This window comes from Pipra filicauda, unplaced genomic scaffold (genome assembly GCF_003945595.2).
Source record: "Pipra filicauda isolate LSUMZ 115617 unplaced genomic scaffold, ASM394559v2 scaffold434_size586239_pilon, whole genome shotgun sequence".
NCBI classification, from domain to species: Eukaryota; Metazoa; Chordata; class Aves; order Passeriformes; family Pipridae; genus Pipra; species Pipra filicauda.
This window is the reverse complement of record NW_024104570.1, coordinates 160,918-186,242: the sequence shown is the minus strand read 5'-3', so window position 1 is coordinate 186,242 and position 25,325 is coordinate 160,918. Positions and strand designations below refer to the sequence as shown.

General features: G+C 39.4%; 1 protein-coding gene across 1 annotated transcript in view; it reads left to right on the top strand.

Moving 5' to 3' along the window:
* Positions 1-25,325, top strand: part of KIF16B (kinesin family member 16B) — a 142,410-nt gene that overhangs the window by 22,799 nt on the left and 94,286 nt on the right. The window contains exons 5-12 of the mRNA XM_027736774.2: positions 5,477-5,574; positions 6,083-6,192; positions 6,783-6,925; positions 7,771-7,939; positions 8,096-8,227; positions 11,309-11,484; positions 13,377-13,442; positions 18,402-18,461. Coding sequence (XP_027592575.2) covers positions 5,477-5,574; positions 6,083-6,192; positions 6,783-6,925; positions 7,771-7,939; positions 8,096-8,227; positions 11,309-11,484; positions 13,377-13,442; positions 18,402-18,461 — 954 coding nt within the window. The remainder of the gene's footprint in view (positions 1-5,476; positions 5,575-6,082; positions 6,193-6,782; positions 6,926-7,770; positions 7,940-8,095; positions 8,228-11,308; positions 11,485-13,376; positions 13,443-18,401; positions 18,462-25,325) is intronic.

Here is a 25,325-nt window from a genome sequence, read left to right as displayed (position 1 = left end):
AAGGGACCCCAATCGAGACAGGTTGCCAGTTAGAGAAGGAGCTGTTTCTCACCACCCTCTGGGTGCAGCCTGCCAGCCAGTTCCCACCCACCACACAGACCCCTTGTCTAGATCATAATGCATCAATTCCTTTAGGAGCAGGCCATGGGAAGCCATGTCAAAAATCTTGGAGAATTCCAGGTAGACAGTGTCCACTGCTTGCCCCACATCAACTGAACAGGTGTATTTTTTTATTCTGTAGCCGTGAATTAATATTATGTTATTGCAGGAGCATGTTTTTATGGAATTATTAATACCGCTGTCTGTGTGCTTCTGACCCCCATGTATCACACCTTCTAGTAGTAATCAGAGTCTTTAGAAGCTCTTTCTTTTATAGGAAGATATTACAGTTGGAAGAAGTCTATTTAAGTAATGCTCATTATTTTGGACAAAACCCAATAATTTTTGTTCAGTAACAAACCTCAAAATTTCAAATGTTACTGCTGATTTTCTATGTCCAGATCAAGACAAAAAAAAAGATACTGATTTTTTGGGAACATGAAGGACCAGCTCTTTCTGAAGAGATGTGCTTTTTAGACCTCTTTTGAAGAGAGAGAAGACTAAAATAAGTCCTTGACCCCTGTTTAGAGAAGGCTTTCGGGTGAGGAACAGAAATGGGATGAGAGTAGTTCAGCACACCCTTATGAGATCATACAGTAGTTTTAATTTTAAGGATTAAGCCCTGTTGAGCACTGCAGTGAAGACCCTGGAAGAGGAAGGTGTGATAGGAGGAGTATTTCGTAGTTTATGAGTAAAGGATGGGAGTGGTTTCTTGCAAATACCTCCATGACTGTCCAAGGAGAGAGAGAACACACTAAACTGTTGGGAGTGGAGCAGTTTAAAAAGGCTGACTGATGAAGCCTGTTTGCCAGGCAGCCTCTGCAGGTTTCATTCTTTAGTCCTTGGGAGAAGAAATATATTGTATCTTCTCCCGGTAGAAATGAAAAGGGGAATATTGCCACTTGTCCTTCCTTATATAGATCACTCTTCTGAAATGTGCTAAGATTGGGCACTTTGCACCTCCTCTAGCTTAGGAGAGTAAATTAGCTGTAAATCTTTTTCTTTCAGTTGCCACAAAATAAGTAGCTTTATATTTAACTTCAATATCGTAAGCAGAATAGACTTTTGTAACCAGAAAAGATGTTATGACCTAGATGTGGATTTCTATTTCAGAAATTTATAAAAGTGACATTTTTATGAGACTACCTCACTATATGTAATGACTGTAATCATCAAGACATTTTGCAAATGAATAGGTGCTGAAGTTTGTTTGACATTATTCAATAATAAAGGTCTAATCTTCTTGCCATGATACATAAATACTTTAATCTGGCTTTGTACAGAGCGCATATAAAATATAGTCAGCTGGCAAGTTAAATGCTTGAAAATTGATGGCCCTGTCAGAGAGACTACAGTGCTATAAGAAAACTTGAATTGAAAATAAATATTCTTTTTTCCCTACTTCTCTTTAAAAAGTCTAGAGTCTTTAAAAAGTCTGGATTCTATTCTCATTTTGCTTTCAATATCTGCTGTTCTCCATGCTGCGAGGCTTCTCCTGCAATTCTGTGTGCAGTAATCACTTCAAGAGTTATTCTAATGGGGCTACATATCTCTTGAGCAGAGATACTGAAATGAACAGAGATCTATAAAATATGATCTATCAGGAAAGTCAGACCTGTGTATGCAGAGAAGGGAAGACTATGAGGGAATAAAAGTCTCCCAAGACATGAAAGGCTACTGCAGAAAGGAAGGGAATAGTTTGTTCCCTATGGTCACGGTAGATGGGTAAAAACCAGTACATTTAAACTGCAGTAAGAGTTTTCTGGTTAGGTAGCACAGAAGGACAACAGGCTTTTAATGGGAAAATTCAACTCTGGATGAACTACCTATTTTGGTTCTCCCGATTTCCATGTCTGGAAACTCTGTAGCTCAGAAAGAAAAAAAGTTTAAGATGTAGTTGATCCTGCCTTGGAGATGTAGGAGGTGAAAATGGAGAAAATGTTTAAATATAGTTTCTAATAAAGAGCGTACATTCTATAAATTGTACCTTTTACTGATACAATATTCTGGGAACTGTGTGTTCTTCTGTGGCAGTTTGAGCCACATTCGAAATCTAAAATCCAATTTTTAGGCTTCCCCCACCCCTTCTCAACAATTTATCCTAACACTGGAGAGAAACTTTCAGGCCAGAGGCTTCTGTAGGGGAAGGGGGAAGTATATACATTTATTTACACAAATAAATACTATACAAACTAAAGGCAACTATATATATATATATTACATTACTATCAGTCAGTCCTTTCAAGCCCCTCCTTTAACTTTAGTCCAGGAGCAGCCTTTAAGGCTGATATGTAACACAGTCTGCCGTGGGAGTGTTCTGGGCTCCTGAACACTCCCCTCTCACCAAGTTCTAGTTGTTTGTTGTAGTCTCTCCTCCTCATGAAGTCCGAGAAGATAGCTTTGAGTCCTTGCTCTTCTGTTGTAGTGATTTCTCCCTCTCGGTGTCTCACCTCAGTTTGTAGGCTGCTGTAGTGTAGCTTAGTTTATCAAGCGACCACATCCTGGAATCTTCATTCCTCCACATCAGTTCCCAGCTGCCCCCGGTCAGCTTCAGCAGGCAGCTCCTGAGCTCTTGGCTCGTCTCCAATTTCGCCTGGGACTCTTCTCCCGAGCACTGAGCTGATTTATCAGCCCGTCCACTTGGCTCTGCTCAAGTGCTGAGCCTTAAAATCCACCCCCCACCAGCCTAAATGCAGTGGGGGAAAAAAGCCCCCCTCTACAGCTTCACTGCAGAAAAGGAGGGGGAAGAGGGCTTGGCTACAAAGCCTGCCTCTCTCCTCTTACCTCAGGTGCTGTGAATCTCTTCCTTCACAGCACACACTCCAAATGCTGACTCTAACTCTAGCCAAAGGCTGAGCTGGGGGGTCGCAGGGCTCCCCTCTCCCCGCCGGAGGGGAAGAGAGGGAGCCCAGCCACCCCCTGGCCTTGTCCACCTACATGCAGCAGACACCAACAGCAAAACAACTAAGGCTGAACTGCCAACAGCTTCCGGTGCTGTGATATGTGATTTTGAGCAGAAGCGAACAACATGAGTGGTGATTGGCTCTCCAGAGAACACTGTCCTGGCACTCAATCACCTCTGAGCCCCCCCAGCCTCTCAGGGGGGCCAATTTCAAACTATGACATCTTCCTTTCTCATGACTATATTGCTATGGTTGAAGTTAATTAGAGCTAGTACTTCATATTTTAAGCAGTTGCTAAACTATTGCAGGCACTAATGATTTGCCTAAAACTTTGTGATAGATCTTTCATGTATTTTTCCTTAAGCTTTAATTAAAACTATTCAGGTGTTTCCAAGCACGAGATGAAAGGAAAGTCTTTTTTTTCTTCCTGTGTTTAAAAAAAACTAAAATAAAACATATGTGGGAATTTCCAACACCGACCCCTGAAACTTTACCTGGAAGTAGAGATTGATAATTGATACATATTGGGAAAGGCTGCTCCTCTGTTGCCAAAGGCAACTGTCTCAAAAGAAAAGCCTGATAATTCTGCAAGTTTCTCCCTTTATCTAGGAGTTGTTTTTTTTATTTTAACCCAAGGTACTGTCATCTGAACAGCTAGGTATGAGAGGAGGAGAGAAGATATTATTGTTTCAAAGAATGAAGGCTGGTTTGAGAAAGACAGCAAGGCTCTGATTAAAGGAGGAAGAAGTTGGAAAAGGGCAAAATGGAGTGGTAGAGTATGATTAAAAAAGAAGTGACTGAATGATAATTGGGAATTATATCTAGGCAAAGGAAAGAGAAAGAGGAGCTCAGAGATGGCACCTGGAAGATGTTTACTGGGACAGAGGATGAGGACAGAGGGACTTGTGTGAACAGACTGGAGTGAGCTTTGGCAAAAAGGGTTGGATTTCATGTGGAGGTTCAAGTAGAAGAGAAATCTTTGCCCAAGGAACACTCGCCCTGTCAGAGTCTGGTGCAGGGGAGTCCACTGGCTTCGTGTTGTCCTGCTGCCAGTTACCTGTAGAATCCCACCAGGCAAATTCTTAGATGCCTGGAGTGCCTGGGCTGTGTTCACGTTGGATGTTTGGTCTGGTTTGTCCTAATTTACCTCCTGCTTAATTACAAGGCCTCTGACTCAAGGCACAAGAGCATTTCTTGCCTCAGCAGTGAATAGAATTAGAATTAGTCCATCACATCAGATCTCTTACGCATTTTTAGACTGCAGGCAAATTGTATCTGACAGACTGTTTTGTAAGCTGCTTCTGAGCCTGGAGCTCTGAGCCCAAAGCTCATGTGTATGTATATGTCCTCTCCCTTTATTCCTGGGAGCCGTGGCTCTGAAGGAGTAGCTGCGGCTGTCCTGAAGTGATGGGAATGAGGTATGCTCAGCAGGTAGTTGGTCATCTACCTCATCAGACTTGGTAGGAATGGGGCAGCTGGGAGCATGTGGCCCCTTGTCAGATGAGACCAGAGCTGCATGGCCCTCTGCTGCTCCTCTCTGCTGCTGGGGAAAAGCCTTGTAGCTTACTGTTTGGCTGGAAAGGGCACTCCTGGAGCAATGGGAAGAGGAGAGCTCCATGCTAAGTCTCTGGGTATCTCAGTGGTAGCTGCTGCCTGCAGTCTGACGTGTTTGACATCAGTGATGGAGCAGCAGCCTCACTGGGAGGAATTCTCCAGTGCCAGCTTAACCAAGAAGCTGACATCCTGCTGCTGCTGTGTTAGTTGAAGTGGCAAGGACCCCGTAATGGATAGTTGCAGCCCTGCTAGTAAACCACAGTCTGCAGGGAGCTGTGAGAAGAAATAGTTTTTTTCAGATTGCTTTCTTCAACCAACCAAGCACTTCATGGATAAAAAACCCCTCTTTAACTGCAGAGTCAAACATTCAGAAGTTAAATATCAAATTTAATTTAGCAACATTGTGGGATACAGTGAATGTAGGTTAAATTTTGTTGTTGTGTGCTAATTTATCCGGAGGATCTGCTGCTTCTTTCAAGACAGGAAGGACTGTGAGCTGGGGATGGGGGTGTTGAATGAAAATGGCTCATGTGTATGGCTCTTGTCCCATTCTCCGCAGTTGTTGCCAAGTCCAGAGAGAAGCAGTTAGATAAGATACTAGTGAGATAAGGCAGTTCATGTGTTGCTATGAGGAGCCAGTTTCTGCCTTGGTTTTGGATTATTCAAACTGAACGAGAGGGACAAAACATATTGCAATAGCAAAGAAATGGAGCTAGTGTATACATTCTGCACACACAAGTGTTAAAGTGGCAAGCTGACTGCAATTAAATAAAAGGCAAGGGAGTATTTGCTGAAAAGCTTTGATTTTCCCCCTTTTTCTGGATGCTGAGACTCTCAACTTGTGACCTTGGGTTTTACTTTTCCAAAATATATTGTGCATGCATATATGACCTTGGAAATAAGAATGGTTGTTGTTGCAGGGTGATGCAGGTTTGATACCTCGAATTTGTGAAGGATTGTTCAGCAAAATAAGTGAAAAAACAAAGCGGAATGAGGCATCCTTTCGAACAGAAGTCAGGTAGGTCTTGGTGTGTTAGCAGTTCCCAGGTTATCAAACTTATTTCAGTTACAACCACCCTGTTTCACTTTATCTCTGAGAAAAGTGTGTGTTCTTCAAAAATAACTTTCTACGCTTGGCCTCAGTCCTATAATTGATTTTTGTTGGCAGTCATAGTCCAAATGCACAGCACTTGTAACTTCAACCCAAGAGCTGAGCATTTTGCTTCATTTAAATGACAGTGAAAATGTCTTTGCTACTGGACAACATCTTCCTTATTTTTACCCTTTATTTCAGACTGACATTAGGAGATCTTGATCTTGCTGATGTCTGCTTCCTTTCCACTTGCTTCTTGCTTTTTTGGCTTTTTTCCATCTGATATAATAAGTTGTAGTCATTTCTATCTTAAGCCAGCTTTGGATCTGTTTTCTTTCTCCAAGCCTCTTGCCTTCAAACACAGTGTTCACGTGAGTTTCCTTTTTTAAAGACTCTTGAATCAGTCAGTGGCTTTTTATTCTTTCTCTTTCAGTTATCTGGAAATTTATAATGAACGTGTGAGAGATCTTCTCAGAAGGAAGTCATCAAAAACTAATAATTTACGAATACGAGAACATCCAAAAGAAGGGCCATATGTTGAGGGTAAAAACACTTTCATTGTTCTATGCTGGATATTTTATTACCGTCATATATTCTAAAGTGTGATGTCTAATTGCATAGGGCATTTTATCTTTTAAAATATAAATGATGATCAATACAGCGCTTTGCTTTGGTAAAAAGCATGAAAGGAATAGCCTCTCATTTTGCATCTCTACTTGCTTTCGCAATTCTAATATTATTGTGTAGGTTTTTTACCTATAAATTTATAACATTTTAAAATAGTGTTAAGAGATGCAATTGGCTTTAATAGTTTGTTGACTATAATTTATAAATATTAAATGTTTAGGAACCTATTAGGATCTAATTGACTTATTCTGTTCTCTACCAGGGAAGGTTCATGTCTCTTGTGGGATTATGCTCATGTTATTGTACTAAATAATTTAGTAAGATTGCATATTTTTTTCTTATTTACTGTAAATGTGTGAGTTGTCTGCTGTTCACATAAGGCCTCATTTCTTTCCTTAAGTGACAATTGGAGCAATACTTTGCAGTAGTGAGGGTAATTTGAATCTTTTTGTAAAGTAAAATCAAATGCATGTATTAGCACACTGTAACACTCTGCTTTTCTTTAGACTTGTCTAAGCATTTAGTGCAAAATTATACTGATGTAGAGGAACTTATGGAAGCAGGAAATATAAATAGGACAACGGCTGCAACTGGAATGAATGATGTCAGTAGCAGGTCTCATGCCATTTTCACAATCAACTTCACTCAGGTAACAAAACAAAACGAAACTCCCTGGAGAGATTTCACACATTTCCTCAGAGCATAGTGATCTTTTTGTTTATATGTAGTAAACTCCTTTTCAATGACTCCTGCTCTTCATCATTGTTTTTGGGTGTGCTTTTTAGACAGTCCATGGATAACCTGCTGGATGCAGAGAACGCAGCATAGAAGTGGTTCCCTCTCCTGTCAGAACTTTGCCTGTCTCCACCCAAACACACAACACACAAACACAAACTCCCATGCACCTTCTGTTCACTAATGATGAGTTACTTATTGCAAAGCTTTCAGAAGAGGATGAGAGGCAGGCAGCAAAAGGTTTTGTTCTATTGTTGTACTGCGAAAGTAGAAGGACGTTTGAAACAGGGCAATCTCAGTTGATTTGTCTGAGATGAGATAAAAAATTAGGAGGAAACCTCAGTTAAAAACATAAAAAATTGCAATTGTCACTTGGAGGTGGAGAAGAAATGGAGTGTAAATGTCTGTTCATGCTATAACTTGTTGAAAGCTAAATATGAATATAAATGTTACAAACTTAATGAAATGAATGCAGCACATATTCATTGTGCATCATGTAAATTCCAACTCAGTGTCACTGCTTGTCTGTAAGTGGCTAGAAAGTTGCAAATATTACAATTTAAAGAAATAATATGGAAGTTATACAGCAATTCATTTTCAAATGCCTTTCTCTGGCAACTCTAATACACCCATCTTCTGAAGCTCTGCTATTGTAAATAAGTTAAATTCAGTTGTGTCATGAAAAAGGCCACTTAATTGGATTTAGTAAAATTGCAGCATTTCATAGCTTAACATACTTTTCTTTGTTTTTTTCTGTAGGCTCAATTTGATTCTGAAATGCCTTGTGAAACTGTTAGCAAGATTCATTTGGTAGATCTTGCTGGAAGTGAGAGAGCAGATGCCACTGGTGCCACAGGGGTTAGATTAAAGGAAGGAGGGAATATTAACAAATCTCTAGTTACTCTGGGAAATGTAATTTCTGCCTTAGGTGAGTCTCCAGTTTTTGTGCTTGTCTGTCTTGAGGTTTTTTTAGTCATGAAATACCTTTCTGTTTATTTACTTACACAAATAGTGGCCTAACACCTACTGGTTTTGAAAATGAATAAAAATACATAATTGCTTTTTTTCTACCTCCACATCACAGCTGATTTATCTCAGGATGCAACAAATCCACTTTCAAAGAAGAAGCAAGTATTTGTGCCTTACAGGGACTCTGTGTTGACTTGGCTGTTGAAAGATAGCCTAGGAGGAAACTCTAAAACTATAATGATTGCCAGTAAGTGTTTTTAAATTACTTTTTTTGCATTATAAACAGTTTGTGCTTAATAGGAGTGGCTATAAATATTTAGATTCCAGATGTTTTGTTAAGGCAGAACATTGTTTGCACATATTAATGGTTTCTTTCTTTCTGAGCTTTCTGGTAACACTCTGTCATTACTTACACTCTTTAGAGTGTAAGTAAGGCTTTGTGCATCCAGTCAGTACTAATTTGTGAATCAGTTTGCTATTCCAAACTGTGTTGCTTTTTGTTGCATTAGTAGCAGAAACAACCTGTTCTCTTTTGACATTCTGTGGGGAAGACTGTCATTTTTATTTACTTTACTGAATGCACACAGTGTTTTAACTTTTTGTCTAAATTTAATTATTTATGATCAGTCATCTTGCAAACTTCTCCTTTTTACCTGTAGGATGCTCTGTAAGGATCCTTTGGTTTAAAACCCTACCTATGACGTGTATTGCGGGTTTGTCAACAAATTGAAATGGGAATTCCATTCCCAAAACCCCCAAGTGAAGCCAGGAGGATGTTTAAGGGCAAGAGAGGATGTTGGATGTTGGAGATTGTGGAATCACAGAATGGTTTATGTTGGAATAGATCTTAAAGATAGTCTAGTTCCACCCCTCCTGCCATGAGCAGGGAAACCTTCCGCTAGACCAGGATGCCTAGAGCCCCATCCAACCTGGCCTTGAACACTTCCAGGGTGGGGAATCCACAGCTTCTCTGGGCAACCTCTTTTGGTGTTCCTCCTTGTCCTGTCACTATCTACTTGTGTAAGAAATCGCTCTTCCCCTTTTTTATAAGCCCCCTTTAAGTACTGAAAGGTTGCAGTGAAGTCTGTCTGGAGCCTTCTCTTCTCCAGGCTGAACAACCCCATCTCTCTCAGCCTGTCTCCATAACAGGTGCCCCATCCTTCTGATCAACTTCATGGCCCTCATCTGCACCCAGTCCAACAGGTCAACATCTTGTGCTGAGGACTCCAGATCTGGGTGCAGCACTGCAGATGTGGTCTCACAAGGGCAACGTAGAGGGAGAGAATCACCTCCCTGGACCTGCTGTCCCCGCTGGTTTTGATGCAGCCCAGGATGCAGTTGGCTTCCTGGGCTGCAAGCACAGAATGCCAGCTCATGTCCAGCTTTTCATCCACCAAAAAGAAATCCCCAAGTCCTTCTCCACAGGGCTCCTCCCAGTGAGTTCTTCTCCCAGTCTGTACTCATGTCTGGGATTGCCCTGACCCAGGTGCCGCACCTTGCACTTGGACTTTTACCTCATCCTCCCTTGGGACCACTTGCCAAGCTTGTCCTGGTTCCCTTGGATGTGAAGAGAAGAGCAGCTCTGAAACTTCTCTCTCGCTTTGCTGCTCAAGTGAAACGTGGTCTAAACTGATCCAGTCCTCTTTTGGGGAATGGTAGGAGAGCAGAAATGAGGGAATAAAATGCATCACATCAAATTCTATTTCTTCAGTCACTTTGCTACAGTCAAATTCTCTGGATAGCAGTTCCCTGTTGCATGACTTTGGAGATGTTTTTGGAATCCATGCCACTTCTTTTCCTCAGGCTAATCATAGTAGTGCCAACAGAAGATCTGGACCAGACTCAGCTTTGCCTTTCTGGCTGTTTAAGTAATGCTGTGCTGGCAACTTTCTTCTTGATGCTTTTTTTGCAGTTACATGGTTGAGTAACTTTTTTTTTTTTGTCACAGGGATTGGGAAGAGAAGTTTTAGAAACACAGTGAGCTTTCAGTGCCTGTACTAATGATTACAGTGCCTAGCTTCTTTTTCAGCTACTTCCCCATCTATTAGTGATGCCTCTGTGAGGCAGAGCCCTGATGGTTGATCTTTTCTCCAGCAGTAACTCTACTGGTAATGTGGCTGAATTGCCTAACAGAGCCTGACAAGCTGTCTGGATAAGTTTGGCCTGCCCTTTCTGTAACTAAGCACAAAAACATGCAGGAAGATCATTTCAAACTGTAGAAAAGGCTGTTATAAAAATACATCCGATTCTGATTTGTCATATTTCTATAACGTATTGTAACATCCTTCCAGAAAGAGAATAATTGAGTAGTGGAGAAGAGACAGTAGATAAAGCAGGGAAGTGATAGTGTGAGCTAGGGGAAGTGTGGTCTGTTGCCAGGTGCATCTCCCATAATTCAGGGAGTCTCTGTGACAAAAAGAATATTTATTACTGTTGAGAGAATGAGAAAAGACAGAATATTTTAGTTACTTGATTATTTTTTTCAGATGTTTTCATTGCCTGATTCTCTGAGTCTCTTGTTCAGTTTGATCATTAAGATTTCTGGTCCCTCATAATTTCTGGATGGTGTTTGCTTCTGTGTTTTCGCTCATATATTTGGATGCAGTCATTATCTTTTTAATTGGGAATACCCTATATATTGTTAGGAAAATTAAGGGAAGGATAGCATTTGCACTTTCATTTAAAGTTCTTTGTTTTTGCTGGTTAGGTTGCTTGTAAAAATAGTATTGGTTTCTCTTGATGCATCAGATAGTTAGCAGTTCTGTGTGCTGCCAGATGTGTGCGGCTCAGCAGAACAGCAAGGTTTGTAAATTATAGAAGCTCTTGTTTTGGTTTTCATGTCTGTTTTCTGTTTATTTATGTTTAATTTTCTTTTTAATTTCCCTTTAAAAGGACTGAACTCACTGTGTTTTACATGCAATGTTTTTTCCATTCAATGATTATATTGGTACTTTTAAAATTCTCAACATTTTTCGCATTGGTATTGTAAAAAAAAAGAAAAACCTGTGAAGTATTCATATAGGACATTTACGCTTACCAGAGAAATGTTCAATAGATTGACAGCAAGATTCCTTTGCAACACTTGATTGTTAGACCTGATTATTCTAACACACTATTCTCATACAGTATTTACTTATAAGCAGAGTTATAGTGACATGAAAGCAGTCGAGTTGGGTGCAGAGTTGTAACAGATTGTAGCCATACTGGTTAATCGTCTATTCCTGTCTCTTTATCCACATTAAGTTTATCTGACTTTTAAAATATAAACTAACTTTAGTACATGAAACATATGGTGCTGGATGAACTGTTTCTGATTTCATCTCCTTAGCTATTTCACCTGCCGATGTCAATTACGGTGAAACTTTAAGTACACTTCGCTATGCAAATAGAGCCAAAAACATCATCAACAAGCCTACTATTAATGAGGATCCCAACGTCAAACTGATCCGTGAGCTGAGAGCTGAAATAGCCCGATTAAAAGCCCTGCTTGCTCAGGGGAATCAGGTTAGCTTTACTTGGAATTTATGTGTAATTTTCCTTGAGTTATAACATCTATTTCTAGAATGTAATGGGATAATTATCTTTCATTATATTGATTTGAGTAAACAAGCTCCATGAGGCTATGAATGAATATTATTTTCCTGATTGAATCAGTTTCCATATGGCCAGCAGATTACCTCTTTTAACATAAGGGGGGAAGAATTGTCATCCAAAAGCTTTTAGGTTTCTCTTGATATAATCAGAGCTTGATTGCAGTGTGCTGTGGGACAGATAGTCACCACAGCATAAGGAGACTGAGCTGAGACATGTTTCCTGGGTCTAACTTGATGAACTGAAGAGGTACTTTATGTAGTACCTTAAAATAAATAGAAGGTTTCAAGTATTTAAGATGCCTAAATATAAAAATGTAGGAGTATGGATGGGTTTGAACAATACATTTTATTTGTGTTTGGCTGCAGAGTCCATTAGAAGGCACGTAACATGCTAAATAGGTAAAAATGGTGTAAGAAAACACAAATCATTCTGTGCTTCCCTTTTGCATGATTATCTTTTTTTACTCTGTCAGTATAAGCTGCTTATAAACATTTGCTGCACAGGCTCAGTTAGGTTTAGTTTCTCCTGTGTTCCCAGGATGGTGAAACCAAGCTTAACAATAAGGAATATGCAGTTGGCTCAGGCCAATTGTCTCTTCTACATAATGTCACTCAGCACTACTAGATTTCATACTTGAGCAAATACAATTTGGAAGTACCTGAAATTCGGATTTATTTCTAGAATTATCTAATTCTATTTTAGAGGGCTGTGTAATGTGAAATGTTAGTTCAGCATGGACTTTTTGTAATAAAGGCTAATACCTCAGCTGGATTTTGTGCTATAAAACATTTGCTGAAGAAGGGGATAGGACCACAGTTGGAAGCAGAAATAGGTATTGTAGATGATTGAAGCAAAGAGCTCTGCTTTGTTATAAACAATTAGAAAATTCTTGATGGAGCTCAATTACTTGATTACACTTATGTTTCTCCCATATTTTTAGGAGAGGAAAGTTAATTTATTTTCAAATTATGGTTTGATTTAGAGTTAGCAAAGTAGATGTAACATGGACCCCTTTGAAGATCTAATGCTTTGACCTAGTTTCAAGCTGTAAAACAGTGGATATCACAAAATAAATCTGGTTCAGTGGTAGGATGTGATAGATGGCTATGTGGGAGACAACAGAGAACTTGCTTAACTTAATTGAATTTGTGATGGTTGATAAAACAGCAGATGGTATGTTATGTATGCTCAGTAGAATATAAATCTCTGCATAATTTCTTTTGTGGTTTTCCTTTGTATTCCCAGAATGCTATATTGCAAATGCTTCTGTAGACCTGAAGATACTGATTACCAAAATATAGTGCTGGATTCAGTGTAGAAGGTCATATAACAATGAGTGCTGCTTGTGTGTGTGTGTTGTACAGTAGTTTTCCCTCTTTTAAGGCCAGTTACATTAACATATAGTTACTAAAGACAAGCAATATACATACATATTACAACAAAATGGTTAACTTTTCATGCGTAATAAATTTTCATGTTTAACAGAAATATAAAGAAAGATGTATCAAGCCTTACATGTTATGAACGTGTGTCTGGTTTCAGTGTCTGCATGTGTGTGACCATATGTGTACACAGTGAGTGAAAATAGTACTCTCAAACCAATTTGTATTTAAAATATCTGCTTTGACAAGATTTTGATTATTCTTTTTACAGTATTTCAAAGTACAATGAAGTATATTAAAGTTTAAAAGATTTTATTCTAAAGAATCAAAACAAGTTGAACAATTGCATTTCACTTGATTCCCCAAGAAATTGTTCTTCTTCTTTCTTTTTGACTTGATGTTTACTTTTTCCAATTTTAGATTGCACTCTTGGATTCTCCGACAGCTTTAAGTATGGAAGAAAAGCTTCAGCAGAATGAAGCAAGGGTAAGTTATAGTTTCATAAAACAGTTTTTAAACAACAAAAAGAAAAAGCTGGCAGTCTGGATGTAGGAGTGTTGTTAATTTTCAGGATGCTTTTTATGCACAACTAAGTTTCGTCCCATCAAACAGCATTGTCTTGATGCTTTTAAAAAAAAAAAAAGAAGTGTGTAAACTTGTGTCATGGTTTGAGAGCCCCAAAATCCAATTCCCTAGTCTAAGCCCCCTCTCACATCTCAACCCAATGTGAGATGGGTTTTCCAGACAACCACACGAGACTCAAAATGGGGGAAAGAGAATATATATTACAGTGACTGTACAAATAAATACTACAATACATTATATACAATCTTAGCTATCTCTGCCATGACATAAGTATTTACAATGGATCAAATCTCTTCTCCCCTCCAAATAAAAGTCCAGGAGGGAAGAAGGAAAGATCCCTTCTTTAGAGCAGCAATGTCTCTAAGGCAGCAGGTCTCTCTGTCTCTATGCAGCAGCTGTAACTGGATTATTGTAGCTGGATCTCTTTTCAATACACACAAGGGGGTCTCCAAGCCCCTCGGCCCGTCGTCTCCAAACGAGGGTCTTCAAGACACAAGGAGGTCTCCTTTCACCCCTCTTGGCTCTCCTTCGACTCCAAGCGAAGGTCTCACCCGTGGACTGCCAGCAGGGACTAAACTCGCTTCACCACAGGCATATCAGTGCAGGGGCATCTTCGTGAAAGTCCCTTCCTCAGGGGGTTCACCCCTGAGTCAGAACATCTTGGGCAGCTTTCAGTTGAAAGTCTTTGCCTCAAGAGTTCTACCAGAGCTCCTGTGCTCTGTCTCAGGCTGCTAGGCTTGGCAGCAGATGCGAGGGGGGGCCAAGGTCACCCCCTCTGCATTCCTTCTCCGTCCCGGTCCAGCTTTCCAGGATGCTTTGAGCTTCTCAGCTCTTTTCTGCAGTGCCTGTTGCACTTCACCCTTCCCTTCCAGGAGGTGAGGGGTCTCCAAGGAGTTTGGGGGGTTTTTGGTTTCAGTTCTTACCCCAAAACTCTGTTTACTCTCTCCGCTGCTCTCTCTCTCTCTCTCGGCTCTCTCTCTCTCCTTCCAGGAGTTCTCTCTGTGTGCTGCATGTCTGTTGTTTCTGCTGCTCAGTCTTATCTCTCCTGCTCTCTGCCACCGTTTCTTCGGTCAGTGCAGTTCTGCTGCTGCTTCTGCTGCTCACTCACAGTGGAGAAAAACTTCTTTAGCTTTCAGCTACAGGTACCTAGCCCAGCCTTATGCTGTTCCAAGTCCCTGCAGCCCCCTGCTGGGGGCTGGGGGGGGGCCAGCCCCCAGTGGGGCTGCTGCTGTTTCTCCTCGTGGCTCCTACAACGTGACTACTTCTTCAGCAACCAAACTACAACTACCTTCTCTTCCATTCTGAGTGTGATATGTTTATATTTTGCAGAAGCGCTCATTGGGTAAAACTTCAAAACTTCAAGGGTCACCACCCCCTGGGGTTTTACCATTTTATAACTGCAGGGGGAAAAACTGTTTCCCCCCACCACAACTTGTAATTTGTTATCCTACTAAGATAACATTATATCTAAGAACAAAGTATATCTTTGATATTTATGTAACAGTTCTATTTCATGAAAAGGGTTTTTTCCCAGGACAGCTTGTCTTACTAAACAAGTATGTTTGTAGGTAGACTAGAGAGGGAAAAGCCACTAAATCACAGTAATAAGTAGCAAGTTACAAAATATTCAGTGTGTAGAAAAACTAGTAAAGATTCGTGGGGAAAATAGTCAACTCTTCTATGCTTTCAAGTAATTAATAACTTGTGTTGTGGGTTTTTAAAAAATTTCAGTATTTAAGTCCGGTATGTGCAAATATGTTTACTGTCTAATTAGGTGTCTTTTTTTGAAGAGGGTCTGAGATCTAGGTGCACTTAAAAGTGTGCTTCACACCAAATTGTTTCAGTAATCCAGCCAAGTGTAGAGACTGGAAAAAGTTCCCAGAAGTTTAGATAACTCAGAGTGTCCAAAAGAATATAGATATAATGGTGCTCTCATTTAAAGCTACTGCAAACTGGTTTAAAAAAAAAAAATAGTATTGGTCAGACTGTGGAAGAGGCAAGAGGGAGATATTTGGAATTATTCAGCTACATGGCAGCAAAGATTTAATTCTGAATATGAAGATGCCAATCAAGTGTAGATATGATGCCTTTAAAAAATGGGGGCTTCTTAGCTGGTTTAAATGGTGAGATTTACAGTGGTGCTACTTGGACCTTTAGAGTTAGAGAATGAATGTCTTGCTTTGGGAATCCTGTTTTATTTATATCTTCAGTTTTATTTTTGAGTACAAATGAAAAGCTTTTATCTAAGATTAGCTGAGGAATATAAACTGCTGACTGTATGCTAATTAGAGTATGTTATGCATGCTCTGACAGTAACCACAGCTTGCCTTGCTCAGAAATGTTGGCCTTTCTGTGTGGGGAGCATATCGAGCATATTTTATTATCTTTTGTCAGCCTCATTAAAAGGTTATGTGATTACTATTCATGATAATTACAATAGACATAATTACTGAAAATTCTTAGCGGATATTGTAGTAGTTATGGCTTTTTATAATTGAATGACTGCAATAATTAATTTGTTTATACAGATCTAAAGACTTTATCACCATATTTAAATTATCTGACAAGTATATGGTGACTTTCTTTAATGAGTTGATTTTCCTTATACAAGAATGATTTCAAATTGTTTAATTGAAAAATGTTTCATTTTTAAAATGAAATTAAAAATGAAATGTTTCTGAGCAATGCAAATTGTTCTGATATGGTGAATAGACCTATGGTAGATCTTCATGTTTTTCTTTAGTCTTATAAAATTTATTCTATTTTAGCATTCCAGTTGGATGAGTGATAATGGTGTGTTGAAAGGTGTACTTACTTGTTTTTGTTGAAATCTTCAGATACAGGTAGAGATGCGTGAAGTTTCTGTAGTTCTCATGGATTAGTTTGCAGTTGACCTGCAAAGACACTGAGCAAAGTAGGCGTGTGGCAAATGTGGAGATGTTTGGAGCAACTGGATTGAAGATTTCTTTTTTTCTACAGTGGTTTTATGTGAAAGTTAACTTACGAGGTGGACAATGGGATGAGTAGGAAAGGAAGGACAAATCCTAACCATTCTGTTGGCCTGACCTCAGTTCGGGGGAAGATCACGGAGCAGGTCATCTTGAGTGCCATCACTCAGTGTGTACAGAACAACCAGGAGAATCAGGCCCCGTCAGGAGGGTTTAAGAAAGGAGGTCCTGCTTGACCAACCTCATTTCCTTCTATGCCAGGGTAACCTGCCTAGTGAATGAGGGAAAGGCTGTGGATGTTGTTTACTTGGACTATAAGTAAAGCCTTTGATTCTGTGGAGGAACTGTCTGCTCAGGGCTTGGATGGGTGCACTGTTTGCTGGAGTTATGGTGAATGGAATTAAATATATTTGGCAACCAGTCACCAGTGGTGTTCCCCAGGGCTCAGTTTTGGGCCCAGTCTTGTTTCGTATCTTTATCAATGACCTGGACAAGAGGATCGAGTGCACCTTCAGTGAGTTTGCAGACTACACTGAGTTGGGTGGAAGTGTTGATCTGTTGGAGACTAGGAATGCTCTGCAGAGGGATCTGGACAGGCTGGAGTAAAGGGCCAAGGCCAGTGGTCTGAGGTTCAACAAGGCAAAGTGCCAGGTACATCCTGCCCTTGAGTCACCACAACCCCTGCAGTGCTCCAGGCTGGGGGCAGAGTGAGTGGAAAGTGGCCCAGCAGTAGAGGACCTGGGGGGGGTGCTGGTCAACAGTGGCTGAACATGAGCCAGAGTGTGCCCAGGGGGCCAGGAAGGCCAATGGCATCCTGGCCTGTATCAGGAATAGTGTGGCCAATGGGACTAGGGAAGTGATTCTTCTCCTGTACTCAGCACTGGTGAGTGCTGTGTACTCACACCTTGAGTCCTGTGTCCACTTCTGGGCTCCTCAATTCAGGAAGGACACTGAGGTGCTGGAGCGAGTCCAGAGAAGAACGACAAAGCTAGTGAAGGGTCTTGAGCACCAGTCTGATGAGGAGCAGCTGAGGGTGCTGTGGAGGCTCAGCCTGAAGAAAAGGAGACTCAGGGGGAAACTTACTGCTCTCTACAGCTCCCTGAAAGGAGGCTTGTAGGGAGGTGGGGGTCAGTCTTCTCCCAGCTAACAAGAGGAAGCAGCCTCAAGTTGCAGTGCAGTGGAGGCTTAGATTGGGTATTAGGAAAAATTTCTTCATGGAAACAGTTGTCAAATGTTGGAATAGGCTGCCTAGGGAAGTCATTGAGGTATGTAAAAGATGTGTAGATGTAGTGCTTAGGAGGGATGTGGTTTAGTGGTGGGCTTGGCAGTGCTGGGTTAAACAGTTGGATTTGATGGTCTTAAGGTCCTTTCTAACCTAAATGATTTTATGATTCTATACCCAGAGCTCCCAATGTCTATAATGCTTGTGCAAGCATCTTCTCACTTCTGTGCTGATGTCAATGAAGTGTGTGGTTTCTAAGTTACGGCAAACTTTGCTCTGGTTCTCTCCTGAAGGCTCTTCATGCCATGCACTTCTCTTCCTCTGCATGCCATCCTCTGGAGGGGAGTTTAGCCTGTGCCATAGGAAGGGAGCTGTCCTGTTATACCTAAGGAATCAATCTGTGGCAGTGAACTTCGTAGTACTGCTGAAGCACTTTATGGAATAATTCCATATTTCTTTGAAAACCCATTATTTGGTGTGGCCATCCCTGAATGAAACATTTTATGCTGTAAATAAAAATTTGGTGTTTTGAGGGAGAGGTGTTGTAGGTATGGCAACTTATTGCAGGAGCAACAATGTTCTTCTAAATGTTAAACTATTAAACTTCTCGAAGAATTGCACTGATACTTAGTTCTTCTGTGAGAATGCATTAAGGATGAGATTTTTTTCAGTATTTGTTTTCTTTCATAGGTGCAAGAACTGACCAAAGAGTGGACAAACAAATGGAATGAAACTCAAGATATTCTGAAAGTAAGGCAAATAAATAAATTTTCATCTTGGCATTTGAACTAGTCTTAGTGTTTTCCCTTAAAAAAAAAAAAAGTTCCTGTTCTAAGTCATCTTCTTTGCCTTAGTTCTTTCTGTTGTTCACCATAGTGACCCCACAGTGCAAAACAGATTCTCTCTAACAAATCTTTAAACTAATTAATGTTTTTATTGAGTTGCAAGTGAAGAAAACCTGGGCAGGGACAAGTGGATCCCTCATGCCCTTGGTATTTGTGTGGTATCAACAAGACCTGTGAATAATCACCTTTTATCTTACACTGGGTATCTCAGTGGATGTGGTGCATAGTGGATACAAATTTTCCATTGTACTGGTAAGATTTTATATTGGTATTTGGTGCATGATTAAAGTGATAGTCTGAGGTTATATTTTATTGGGCCATTTTATGATTCCGTACACACATACAAGCACATGTGTGCATACACACACACACACACAGATGAATAATTCCCACAACTTCTTTAATGTAAACTAATTTTTTTTGCCAAAATGTTTTAACTATTCTGTTAAATAAAAATTTCAAAAAGAGAGCTTAAGCTTTCATGACTTCCTGAACATAAACTTGTTAGTAGTGTAATTGAAGCAAGCATTTAGAAGGAATTTTTTTGGTTCTCCTTATCACTGACACAAAACTTGGTATTTTTGGATCACTTTCTGATTTCTTTACTTTTTCCTTTAAGTTCACCACCGTGTCTTTTGTCTGACTTCCACATAAGTTGAATAGCTCCATGCTTAAAAATAAAAATAAAGCACTAATAGCATAGAGAACAGAGCAGGGTTGGTAACTACTTAGCAGATGGTGTGACAGAATGGACTGTTTAATGTCTGTCTAGATGCTGAACTGGGAATCACCATTTGCATATTCATCAGAGATGTTTTGGGTCCAACTTTATGTTATTTCTGTGTTATTTTGTTATTTTGAAGCATCTATACATACACAAAATTTTGTTAGTCCCCTCTTCATTCATGTCTGGGTTGGGGAGCCCATTGTCACATGGAGAATTTGTGACTTTTGGTCAATTGTGGAAGTGAACATTATGTCACATTTGGGAAGTTTTAAAGCTGTATGTTGGAAATCCACTGATCCTTGCACAGAAATTACAGAATCAGAGGAGGTGTTAACTGAACAATGCTTATAAACAAGGGAAAGCTGCATTTGTTAAATAGCTGAATGTAAAGGACTTAAACAGAGAAACTGTAATTTCTGCTTTTTTAGTGCTGAGATTTTCTTAGCTTAATTCATACAGCTTCTGTATGAATTGCATCATATGCTGATCTTTGAGTGTATGAACGTAGCTTATGTTTCATTTTGGGGTTAAAGGCAGTTGGTATAACTTTCTTTGCCCCAAAAACCTGAAAATCTGCAGAAGATTTCTTGGTTGTACTGCTTTATTTTACACCGTTTTACTGAAAGGATCCATATTTTTATTCACTTCTTGTTTAATGATTCTTAAAATTGAGTGGGAAAAGGCTTTTTGGAAGTTTGCCAGCTGAGTCACTGGAAAGCAGATTTTAAACTGTGGAGAGCAGTGGTGTTCCTGTAATGGATTCCCTATAAGTTCACTGGGGGTTTTGTTTTGTTATTGATGTGGCCCCTGCCTTGCACACACAGACCGTACACATTGTTAATTTGTAAAAATAGGCTGTCTTGGCCCTCTTTGAGAAGTGAGACTGTCTTTGTATGTCCACCTCACTGCAGTCACACCTGCAAGTTTGCCCATTCAGTAACTTTCAGGACATTCTTCCTTAAGGTACTCAGAACTTCATGTTTGTATTATAATTAAAACCTTCTTACCCTTGCCTCTCCCTGGATTTGCCATCCTGAGGTAGTTGCTGCCTTCCAGTTCCTGCCCTGCAGCAGTCTTGGAGAATTGAAAACCATTTGCTTCTCAGTTCCTAACACCTTTTGCTCCAAATCTTTAAGGCATATGCCTGCCAGATGCAGGTGCGCTTGCTAATAGCTGAATGGGATTTCCTACTCTCTGTAATTATGCTTTTTTTTGTACTAAGTTCTAAATATCAAAGTTCACATGGTTTTGAATTGTTCTCACAGGCTAATGGGAAAATGTGTTAGTGTTTAAATGCAAAATAATTGAAAGGATTTTGCATAAGCCTTGTAAAATATAAGAAGATTCACAGGGCCTGCTAGTGTTTTCTAGTAGATCAACAGATACTGTTGGAAAAAGTTACCTGGTTTTTACTGAATACAGTGCTTCCATCAGGCAAAGATGCTTGGTAAAGAAATAATGCATACTGTTTTTCAGGGAAGATGTTTCTCAGACTTGTTCAGCCTTGCCAGTTATATTGAACCTTTTTTTAAATTAGACCATCAGCATCCAAATGCTGCGTTGCAAATAATTCATAGAGAATGGAAAATACTGTCCAATGAACAGAAAATACTGTGTGAATGCAAGTTTTTGATAGAAAGTATTTGGCAGCTTAAAATTTAGTTATTTTAGTCATCACAGTGCCATGTGTACAGCTGACATGTACATCCCAGTATTATTCCTTTTTTCTGCTTGTAGCTTTTATCCCCTTTGACATTTATTTGTATGTAGTTCACCCTAAGTTTCAGTTTTCTGTGCATCTTTAGACTAAATATACTGATCTCTCCTACCTGTAGATGTTGTCAGTTCTGGCCTTTGGGGAAGGCACAGTGGCTGAAGGCCACTAGCAGCTGTGAACATCTTGTATAATCCTCCATATATGCTGTTGGCAGATTGGACATGTCTTGGGCTGGTGATGGTGGTATCGATAGTGTGCTCCCTTTCTTTCATGCATTTGGAAGAAGCCCTTTTGCTGGGAGACTGTCTGAGTTCCTCTGGAACAGTTGAATTACTGTCAACTCACACCTAAATCCCAGATTCTCCTGTTTTCTTTATTAGATTAGAACCCTGTATACATCAGGGTTTTAAATTTTTGTTGACTCTGTGTGAAGGATTCATTGCATGGCAGGTTCTTGGCGTTGCTGATGTGCCTGAAGTGACAAGTGTTGCTTCCAGTGGTGATGTTTGTTTTTGTCCTTGACCTCACTGCAATATAACGTGACACGCTAACCTTACTAACCTAGTATTACAATCTGTCCCCATCCTTGCTTTTAATCAAAGCAAGGATATTTTAATGCTTAATCAAGTTAATAAATATGTGGACTAATGCTTCAGCATTGTGTAGACTACTGCATAAAATCCCAAAGTGATAGTGTTTGGTTTTAAACCCACAGGCTTGGGGTTATTTCCTCAAATGTCAGCCAAGGATTTCACCTTACAAAACAGCAGTGCTTTGCATTGCTTCTCTATCCTCAGGTGTCTTGCAACCTCAGTACTTACCTGTAGGATTTTGCTTTCATCTCAAACTCATTGAATCTTTCTATGAATTTTTTTTGCCTTTGGTTCATGTTCTTCTGTACACGTTCCCAAAAAGAAGAGGAGGAGGGGAAAAAACCTGTTTGCTCTTTTCCTTAATTTAGTCCTTTTTGTATGGTTCTGTTAAAGATCAATTCTGGGGTCTGTAATTTCTTTGGATGCTTTCTAAGATGTTAGGGTAACCTATCCAACTTTTGATTTTTCTCTTGCTTTGAGGCTTTAATTGATATAAAACCTCTTTTGATGTAACTGCTATATTTGACTGCATGTGTTGTCATTCTGCTAGAGATCTTTTTTCTTTTACTGTCACCTTATTTTTGTCATCTTTTGTGCGTTTCAATTTCTTTCTCTAACCTTTAGCAGCCTTTATATTAATCTTTTTTAAATGTGCACTCCTTTACATAATTTACTGCTGGTTTTTCTTCCCAACTTTCTTTTAAATTTCTTCTCCCCTTTTCTGTTTGTTTAGAAATCTGTTTGACTTTTAGCTTTTGCCTTTTTGATGCATGTCATTTGTAGCTAGAATAAAGGTGTTTAAATGCTCTTTTTTATTTATTTTTAGTTTGAAGTAGATTTGGAGTTCCCTTTTATTTCCTTATCCTGTTTTTTGATTCTGATCAAGTCATTAGCTTTGTGTGTCAGTGCTCAACAGATGTCAAAGGATGCAGAGAGATCTGTCTTCAGAGTCTATTAAAGGACAGGGTCTTTTCTGTGTATGTGTGTCTAATTCTTGTGATCAATAGTTTAACTAGTCACTGCTTCAACTGGTTTTGTCCTGTTGGATTTAGTGACACAGCCTCACTTTCATCAATAATACTAATTCTGCTGCAGCTCTTTACCCCATGGTGTGTAAATATCTTATTGAGCACTGTTTATTTGATCTTTTTCTTTTTTATGCCCTTTGGTTGACTACTGCTTAATAGTAAATTTTTATACCTTAAGAATGGTTGTTCCTACCTGGGGAAGAAAAAACTGTGTGTTTATTTTCAAGCATTAACATCTATTGTTTATATCTTGCCTCCTTCTGCGGGGGAATGAAATACCCTTAACTTGCCATGATGAATAAATACAGACTAATACCAAAGAGTTATTTTGGTGGACATACTCGTCTAAGCAGGGGAATTTTCTTTCTTTAGGAATCTTGGCTATACCCAGCAAAGACACTAGGAGACCGAAACTCTCTTTATGAGGTGTTGATTAGAGTGGCAGAAGTGAATAGATTTTGATTTTAATAATTTCCTTTCCCTGATGGCTCACATACCGTAGTGAACTCTGTCAAGAGCTGTTTGTCCTGTTCTGTATAAATGCTCCATTTGTCTACATTTATTTGCATTTTCAGGTAATCTTTAAACCACAGTTGCTGAATGGTATTTAAGCACCATTATCTGGGTCCTTCTGCTTGAAAAGCTGGGCATACATCACCATTTTCCTGTTTTATGCCTTTTTGTTACTACGTATTAACCCTGACTGGCTTGTCCTCTTTTCCTCTTCTCACTTGGGTTGTGTTCTACCCCAGTACGTTGCCCTTCGATGAGCATTTGTTTTCTTCATTCTTTCATGTCTTTGTTTTAACAAGCTCAGTCCTCAAGGTGAGAAGTGCTCTCAATTAACACCTTCTGCTTTCACCTAAAACTCTCTTGTCTACTACCACTTTTGGCTGTGGGGAAGAGAGTTTGTGCAAGCTCTTGGGCTCCTGAAGAACAAACTGTAGAACTTTTAAAAGTGCTTATTGCATCACTAGCAGTGAGAATAACAGTGCATAATCCATGGCATGAGATTCTTGTCCAAAAACCAGTGCTTGTGATATGTCCCCATTTGATGTCTTTAGTAACCAAGAATATATTGTGGGGTTTGTGCCTATTGCATAGCGAGATTTTTAGAACATTAGAATCCTAACGCATCATATAGTTGTCCCAGATCACTAATGAACAGCTAGTTTTTGTTTTGTCCTTTTTATTTTAAATTTAGAAATATATAAGTTATATGAAATTATGTGAGGAACAAAAAAATACATCTTGACATTTGTAGTTTTTTGTGAGTAACCTGGTCTAGTGGAAGGTGTCCCTGCCCATGGCAAGGGGGTTGGAACGAGATGAGCTTTAAGGTCTTTCCAACCCAAACCATTCTATGATTTTATCACTGGGTAAATTGGGTATTAGAAAATTGCATATAATGAAGTTTTTAGGAAAGACACCAGTATAGGCTTTAATCCTGCCCTTAAAAAGGGCGTGTGAGTTTTAAAGACTTCTGGGCACATGCCTTTCGAGCACAGCTTCTAAAATGATTCTATTTACGGGTCAAATGTTAAAAATGGAGTTACAGGAATGGTGTGCATTTATATATAAAACAATGTATGCATTATACTGTATTTAAACTGTTCATTTGCAGCTTTGGCATATGTGTTTATTTGTATATTTGGCAGGAATAGCACTTGTTTCTAAGGTTTTTTCACATTTCAGTAAGTAAATCATTTTTGTAGACTTGTTGCTAGTTAGGCATGTTGGTGTTGCATTTTGGTTAGAATGGCTGTTGTTGGCTGTGTTTGACGCATAACTGTACTTCCAAAGGGAGAATTACAGCTGTACTTTGACTTGAACAAATCTCATTTGGTATTTTATAACTTCTTCTGTTTGTCATCTGTATTAGACAGCTCTCATTGCATACTTTCCGGTTTTGTTTCCTTTCTACAAGCTGTGTCTTCTGCTTGAATTTTTAAGAGGTTTAAGAATCACTGCAAAATTAACACAGGATTGCACAGCTACGGATCTGACAGGAAGTATTTAAGTCAGATGTTGCTGCTGAGTTTGTTTTCTTTTAGCAAAGGTGATAGAATAAATAGAGTAACAACTCTGTTCCTAGGGATGTTTGCTTTCTCAACAATGGTTTGCCCTCCATCTATTATGTAATATATGTACATGTATCAAAATGGAAGAATGCCCATTCGCATGTGAGGAAGGACATTCACATTGTCACGGGAGTCTCTTATTAACATATTATTCTTAATGGACTCCCTTCAGCTGACTCGTGAGTGTTACGCAGAAGACAAGATATAAAGAAAGTTTTAAAAGGGCTAATGTTAATTATTCTAGTTTATCTCAGCCAGAAATCACACAATAAATGCAGATAGCTTCCCCTTCTCTAGAAGCCCGTTCAAATGTGGTTTTGAGTTCTTGCACTAGATGTCACTGCAGATACAAAAATCAGGTCCTTCCGCATGTTTAATTCAGATTTAATTCAGATATTTTAAGGAAAAATTATTTGCAGTATCTTGAATTTCATTGCTTTTCGGATCCATTAAAATAAGTTTATGAGAATGCCAAAGATTGGTTTAGGAGCAAGTCTTGAAGAGCCTGAGTAACTGTTTTGACAGAAATGCTTCTGAACAACAATTCACAGGTGAGATGCACAGTAAAATGATTATGTGCATTCAGAATTATTGCAATTATTTGTCAGTATATTTTTAAACTC